The sequence below is a fragment of the Cicer arietinum genome, chromosome 7, assembly GCF_000331145.2.
Source record: "Cicer arietinum cultivar CDC Frontier isolate Library 1 chromosome 7, Cicar.CDCFrontier_v2.0, whole genome shotgun sequence".
Lineage (NCBI taxonomy): Eukaryota > Viridiplantae > Streptophyta > Magnoliopsida > Fabales > Fabaceae > Cicer > Cicer arietinum.
Window position 1 is genome coordinate 9,635,437 of NC_021166.2, and position 7,930 is coordinate 9,643,366.

Genomic DNA, 7,930 nt, shown 5'->3' on the forward strand with positions numbered 1-7,930 from the left:
TTTAAAAATTGGACTCAAGTATTATTCGATTTGATCCAACATACAAATTAATATATGGTCCTTAAATCTAAAAATAACGATAAAAATGTGATATTGTTAAGTTGAATTTTATTTTAAATTTGAATCCAGACATCTTAAATTAATGATATAATTTATTAGATTTTGTAACATAAAGAAAATTAATATCTATTAGTGCTATTTTATTTTCTATGTTGAATTGATCGCTCAACTTTATTAAATCATTAAAAACGACCGTTTTCTTCTTTAAAATAAATATTTATGTGTCCATTGTCACTTATTATGTCCATGGAAACTGGTTAAAGCCTTTTGGTCTCAAATTCTTAGTTCCACACCCTTTTACTTATTATGAAAACCCAAGTGTTTGTTTTTTAAACATGACAACCTTAGAATAGGTGTGTAGTATTAGAATATTCTTTCCTTCAGAATTTCAGCCGGTGAACTGCAAGCTTTAAACGCTCATCACAAAAAGTTGTTTTTAATATTGTTTCCATAGCCTAGCTATTACAAAGTAAGCATTTTAATTTCTTGACACAAGTTTTGAATTATTTTTTTTATCAAACTTTGACAAAGACTTACCCTTTTTCAAGTTTCACTTCACACATAAATATACTAAGTTTTTGCTTTTTTCCCCCCCTCATAGTGTTCTGTTTTGTTTTTTTCATTGTTTGTAGATGATGGCGAATCTACCAACTGTGCTATCGTTGAGGCACTTGTTTGTGTTGTCGCTTGCTTTGAATGTTAGTTTGATTTTAAGAATGGTTTATGATGAACAAGGAGGAAACAATAACAAGAAATCGATGGAAGTGTATAATCATAATATCCTAAAATCACGTTTGGTTATACCTTCAACTTCTTTTGCTAATTCTACTCGTAAAGATCATTCCGGAGTCGTGGATAGAGTAATCAAGCTTGACCAGTAAGTGCAAGTTATTAAGATTAATTGATTATTTTATTTAATGGTTTTTTTTTCTTTATTATGTCAATGTCTTGCATTAAGTTAGAGTGTCTATAGCTAACTAATTTTAGTGTTATTGTTTGGGTTAGTGATATGCTTTTGAAGATAATTTGCACAACCCTTTTTAGAATTCCTTTTGATCTTCACTTCCACAGTGATATATTTTATGATTGTCTATTTAGGAGGGAATGGGGGAGGTAAATTACCGGTAACAAAAGCTAGCTCTAAGGTTAGGGTGATGTCACCGATTTTTTTTCTCCATCAAATCTCTGGTTATACCTTAGCTATAAATTTTTTATTTTATTTTGACATTATTTTTTATAAAAAAAATTAATATGATGAAAATTCAGAACAATTTTTATTTCAAGTCCTATAAGGTTTTTAACGTAAAAAAAATGTTATAAGGATTTTTTATAATTATTACTATATTAATGTAAACCCTATATTCTATGATTAAAAATCTTCATTTTATTTGTTTCCATTTTTTGAGAGAGAGGGAGAGATAGAATTTCCCATTTCTATTTCATAGGGGGGCTAGTGCTTGCTTACGTTGCTTGTTGCTGTGCTTTGCTTCCTGCTATAGTTCCTGGGAGAGACAGGGACTAGTCATAGTCTCTCATCTAGTTATTTTTATACATAAAATTTTGACAACTTCAATTTTTTTTTTAAATTGATAGGTAATTTTTTTTTTAAGTACAAAAAATATATTACAGGAAGTTCAAATGAGTACTCCAACCTTAAAAAAAAGTTTTACATTTTGGTTGTTATTATAAATAAAAATATTTAATGGTGGTAGTTGAAAATTTAACATTAAAAATAATCAATTCGATAAATTTGACTCATATTTTACCTAAAATAAATCGGATTTAATAAAGTTTCTTAATACCTGTGAATCATGTGAGAGAATATATCCGTCATGAATTTGTACTTTTATAACTGACTAATGAAATTTTCTGTTTATATTAGAAAAATAGTGAATAATTATAGACTTACTCTATCAATCAAGATAAATATTTTATCATAAATTTTAAATTTAAAAAAAAGTTATGAATAAATTACTTACGACTACTTAAAACTAATCACGTGTTCTTCACTAATATTTTTCTTATAATTTTAGGTTTGACGAAGTTAATGAAATTGACCCTCATAATTTTCTAAATACAACCTAAGCCTCACAATATTTTATATCACAATACTAATAATTTCGAGTTATTTCCCACCTCACCAAAAATAGAATGTTGTTTCTCATATTCTAAGATAAGAAAGAAAGAAATACTGCTATATAACATTTATAAATTATAGTCACCCACTTTTTTTTTTATGGTCTACCAGAATTTAATTAATAAATACCATATTTGTATAGGTTATTTGCTTACTTGCATATTACTTCATTTATTTTCAAATAATTGTCGTTTAAATTTTTTCACATATATTTATTCATAAATTCTATAAATAAAAAGAAAAATGATAATTATTTTATTAAATTATGTTTATTAATTATTAGTGTGTTTTTCTTTATCATAAAAATTATTTTAAAATTTGAAAATTAAAAGCAACACTTATTTTGAATAATTTCTTTTAAAATAAGGATTATTGTAAACGAAGTAGTCCTAGTTAGTGCCTAGTACTGGTCTAAACAAAATTTATTAGCTTTCTCAAACCTAAAATTATAGAACCAACAGTATATCTTCTAGGATTTTTTGAAGACTATATATTGGTGCATTTTTTAAGACTATAACTCTTCCAAGAATGCGAAGTCATTATTAATTTTTTTAATTAAATTATATTTTGAATTAAAACTATTTTTTGGGATAACTATATTTAATATATTGCAGTATTAAATGATAAGCACAAATATATGGTGATTACATCGAATTTAGATTATCTCATTCATTCATGAATTCATATTTGAAAAGATAGATACATAAATATTCTTTTATTCATTTTCTTTTTTACATATAAAATTTATTAAAATTGTTTTGGTCTCTATTTCAATTAAAACAACGGACAAAAAGAGAAGAAAAAAAAAACCAAATTCAAGGACAACTATATTTAATATGTTGGACGCGGATTCCAATCCAAAAGTTTCTACTTCTTTATAATCAAGTGTGTTTGATTTGTGGTTCGATTCTTTAAAAAGAAAGAGTTTTTGACATCAAAATTAAATATCCTGAACTGCACTCTGCAAGTGCACAGCACCCATGATGATGTTTTATCAAGCACTAGACACTATAAAGTGTATAAACAATTGCTTGCTATGTTTGTGCTATGGGCGGTTACTTGACATTTGACCAATAGGAGTATATTCCTAATATAATTTTTTATAGATTAGATTAATTTTTTAAGAAGGAGAAAGACATGCTAGATTAATAGTGTATGGAAAAGATATGTTAAATGTATTAGTAGTAGTAGAGTATTATTATCATGTTCCTCAAGCCAAGGTAGTCGTGTCGTGGACCTCAAACTACTAAAAATGAATGTATTTTAGGAGCACAATGCATAGTAAAGCAATAATATATAGTATTAATCTTCAAAACAAAAAAATGCAACAATAGTAGTAATAGCATTCTTGGAAGAGTACCTACCAATTGAGGTGGGGGCCATGTGCTTGATGCGCACACCACACAACATCAAAGACTTTGCCATGACCAAAAGATTATTCTGAAAGTGCGCCTTGAGTTATGAAGAGTCGTTACGATATTTGGCAGCTCAAATGCACCGCTATTTTATTAGGAATTTTTTGGGTGGATATCTCATATAAGTGTATATAATTTGATAAAGAAAGATATAAAAAAATTCATGTTTATGATACTATATGAAGAAAGAAATATAGATAAATATATCAATGAATTTGTTACTACTATTTTGCTATGTGACTATATATTAGAAACTATTGAGATTTTGTTTGTATTTTTATAAAATTTACTTCAAAATTTTTAAATGTGTAATTATTTTTTATCAATATATCCCTAATTATGTTACTTATTTTTCTATGATCTACAATAAATACTTTAATAAAAATACAAACTAATTCTTTCTACTAAAAGAATATTCTTATAAAACATCATAAAATCCAGTAAATTTAGTCCCTGAATTTATGAAATAGCAATCTAATTTCTTAAATCAAAAGTATCAATCAATTAGTCATTTTTTCAAATCTCGCACCGCAATTTTAAATGTTTTATGTTTCTTTTGACAAAAAAGAGACTATTTTAATCGTTTGTAAGATCCAATTTAATCAAGAATGTCAACATTGTTAAACTTGACATTTTCTACAGTGAACTAGTTTTGAAATTGAGAATCCATTTTACATGTGTGATTATACGAGTGATGTTTGTCATTTTCTAGAAGACCAACAAAACAAAAACCATTTTTAAGTTAGACTAATTGTAATTTTGGTATTTTTATTTTCACTTATTTCACAAAATTGATCACCCCATTTTAAAAAATAAAACAATTTTGGTCATTCTCCTAGATTTTGTAATTAAAAGATTATGATGTGGCATATTTTAAACGGTATGACATATGACATGATGATATTGATTGATTAATATCCATGAAATTGCAATAAAAACCTCTAAATTTTCGAGTTTCAACTTCTGAAATTATTCATCTTTGTAATTTAATTAATACCCTATAAATAATTAATGTATCTAGATGATTCTACATTACGAGATTTTATCTCAAATCATTGAAACGAGGACTAAAAATGTTAAATTTTAAAATTAAAGACTAATTTAGTGAATTGATAAAAATAAAAAAGTTAAAACTGCAATTAAACATTTAAGTTAATATATTTTGTCTTTTAATACGTGTTTACTATAAAATGTTTTAATAGAGAAATTAAATTGATTAATATTCATTATTTTAATGAACTAATTGGTTATTTTGTAAACTTTAAGACATTAAATTAACCGTCTTTTATAATTTAAATAACTTTTATCATATATGCTATTCGTTTTTGTTTATTTTTTCTAATATTTTTTTTTTCTCTTAATCCTATTTGTAAAGTAAAATGCAGTTAAACATGTGTATAGTTACCTGTCTCCACATGGGTGCTTTGTGGGCCTTGTGTAAATGGAAGTCGATGTCTAACGTATTTTGTTTTGGTGATATCGTCTCCTATCTTTTAATATTTTCAAAATCTTTATTATATATTTGGATTGATTAATTTAAATGTATAAAATATAAACTTTAAAAAATATTGAGAGAAGAAATGAAACCCCCTGTTGTTCTTTGTTACAGCTTAGCACTGGGCATGATGTAAAATGTAAGTATTCAATGACTGATATACATGGACACGCTAGATTTTATAATTTTTGAATTTTCAAATTTATTGCCCATGCAGTCAGTCCTTCATTACTCTTCCTTCCCTTTCTTACCTGCCCCACTGTGATTTCACTGTTCTTGCAATCTTCCCTACTCAACATTGCACTACTCTGATTACACCACGTTGTTTCAGAATTCTGATATCATCAGATCATGCCCTACATATACTTATGGGTCGATTATATTATTTTTCCCACTTTACACTGTGCACCACATTACATGCTCGCTCGATACAATCAAAAAGCATACTGCAAACTTTATTAAAAATAATTATTTTAATACAAAATGATAAATATAGAATGTAACTATTAACATCTCTCTGTTAATTAATTATACTACTACTTTTATACATGATACATTTTTTAAACCCACTAGGAGAAGAGAAAGGGATCCTAATTATCTGAGTTTGCTTCAGAGTGAGGCAAGGTATGAATTATGATTACTCTAATTAGAGACTGAATTTGAATTGAAAGAGTAAAATTACAATTAATTGAGAGTAATTTTGAAATAGGCATTTTGTTGGAATTAATTATGGTGATATTGAATTATTGATGAGGTTTGGAGTTGTGACATTGTGTTGTGAATAAGATATAAATTAAATGGATTGTTGAATGATTATTATGTAGTGGAGATCCGACAATGTACGAAAGGTTTTGGCGACAAATGGGAGACAGGAGCACAATAGTAATTCCAGGATGGGCATCTATGAGCTATTTTTCTGATGGATCAAGCATTTGTTGGTTTCTTGAGCCTGAATTTGCGAAGGAAGTAGTGAGATTGCACAATGTGGTTGGAAATGCAGTAACACAAGGTCGCCACGTTGTTGTTGGAACAGGTTCATCTCAGTTAATTCTAGCTGCTCTTTATGCTCTGTCTTCCCCTGATGCACTGGAACCCATCACCGTTTTATCTGCCGTACCTTATTACTCGGTATGTCATGTGTTATTATTCCTAAACCAATAAGGGACTACATACACTATTATGTCAATATTAATATAGTACTCCTATTTCTGTACTTATAACATGTTTCATTTAGGAATCCACTCATGTGCTCATTAACCAAAAGTTATATGTAATGGAAAAAAAGGCATAACCATGCATTTAATATTTCTAAAGCTTTTAAAGTATGTATATATTTGAGTAATTAACCATTTTGCATCATTGAATGCGTGGACCTGTCATTTTTCTTTTGCACGTAATCTTCACTTGAAAACTAAAACACTTGGAATCCAAATCAAATAATATAGTTCACAATATATCAAAATTATAAAGAAAGATCTGAAATAGATATTTTCCGTGTTAGTTTAATTTCGAATATATCTTTTGTCTAAAAAGATATATTTTTATGATTTCACTACATTAAAAAAGGACTAGTATAACATTTAAAGACTAAAACTACTCATTCGTTTATATATTTCTTTTGTTTAAATAGTTTATTAGATTGATTGTTTGGTTTGAAAGGAATTTTGGCATGTGTTGGTTACCGAATCTGCATCCTCTTTTGGCTCTTCTAGTTGTCTGTCTTCATCAATGTCTTCCCCCCTTTCTCACATACCCTCGCATGCCTGCACCTGATCACATGTTCTCAGTTGAAAAATATCCTAATGTCTAGCTTTCAGCCTGTCCACAATTTTGAACCCAAACTTTTTGGTCATTATTTATATTCATTAAAAATAAAAAAATAAAAAATAAAAAGGAATAGGGTCATCTTGCTTAATTTTTCAGAAAGGAACCAGCAATATATCAGTGGCAAATTTAAGCATTTTTTTAATGTAATTTAGTAATTAGACTCACACGGGTGAGGGTTGAAAAATAAAAAATCTCTTGTTCGAACTCACATCTCCCAATAGCATTGCTATATACAGCTACCAACTGAACTCTATTTAGACAAATATATGTAACATATAGCAACAATTAAAGTGTTTAATATCTTGCATATAGATTTTTTCCTAATCAGTTATATTTTTTTTAAAATTAAATAGAGATGATATTTAATGTTTTTAATGCTTCTAAGTAGTATTATGATAATCAATAGGAAGATGTAGCAAATTTCTAGTAGAATATTTGAGGACGCGGAAGAGATGCAGTAAAAATTGCATGCAATCAACGCAACGCATAGGTGGTCATCTAATTCAAATTGGACAGTCTAAAATTTAACTAAATTTTATTAAATTAGAAAATATGAATTTGAAATCTAGAATGTTCGATCTTAATCAAACAACTATAAATGAGTTGTCTGCACGTAGTTTTGACCGCATGCAATTAAAATCCAATATCTGAACTGGGCATTCAACATAAAAAATAATTCTGTTACTAGTTCTTGGTTTTAACATTGAATTGGCGAATTACCTTGCAGTCATATCCATCAATGGTAGATTACCAGAAATCAGGTCTTTACAAATGGGGTGGTGATGCAGAGAGTTTTGACAAAGAAGTTCCTTACATTGAGCTAGTTACTTCTCCAAATAACCCTGATGGATATTCAAGGCAAACAGTAGTTAACCGAAACCAAGGACTATTGATTCATGATCTTGCCTATTATTGGCCACAATACACTCCAATAGTATCTGCTTCAGATTATGATCTTACTCTTTTTACTCTCTCAAAAAGCACTGGTCATGCAGG

General features: G+C 28.0%; 1 protein-coding gene across 1 annotated transcript in view; it reads left to right on the forward strand.

The window, feature by feature from the left end:
- The first annotated feature begins 292 nt into the window (after positions 1-292).
- The window catches only part of LOC101508125 (tryptophan aminotransferase-related protein 2-like), an 8,647-nt gene continuing 1,009 nt past the window's right edge, over positions 293-7,930 (forward strand). The window contains exons 1-4 of the mRNA XM_004515823.4: positions 293-529; positions 693-937; positions 5,932-6,235; positions 7,662-7,926. Of these exons, the coding sequence (XP_004515880.1) occupies positions 693-937; positions 5,932-6,235; positions 7,662-7,926 (814 nt within the window). The 5' untranslated portion in view covers positions 293-529. The remainder of the gene's footprint in view (positions 530-692; positions 938-5,931; positions 6,236-7,661; positions 7,927-7,930) is intronic.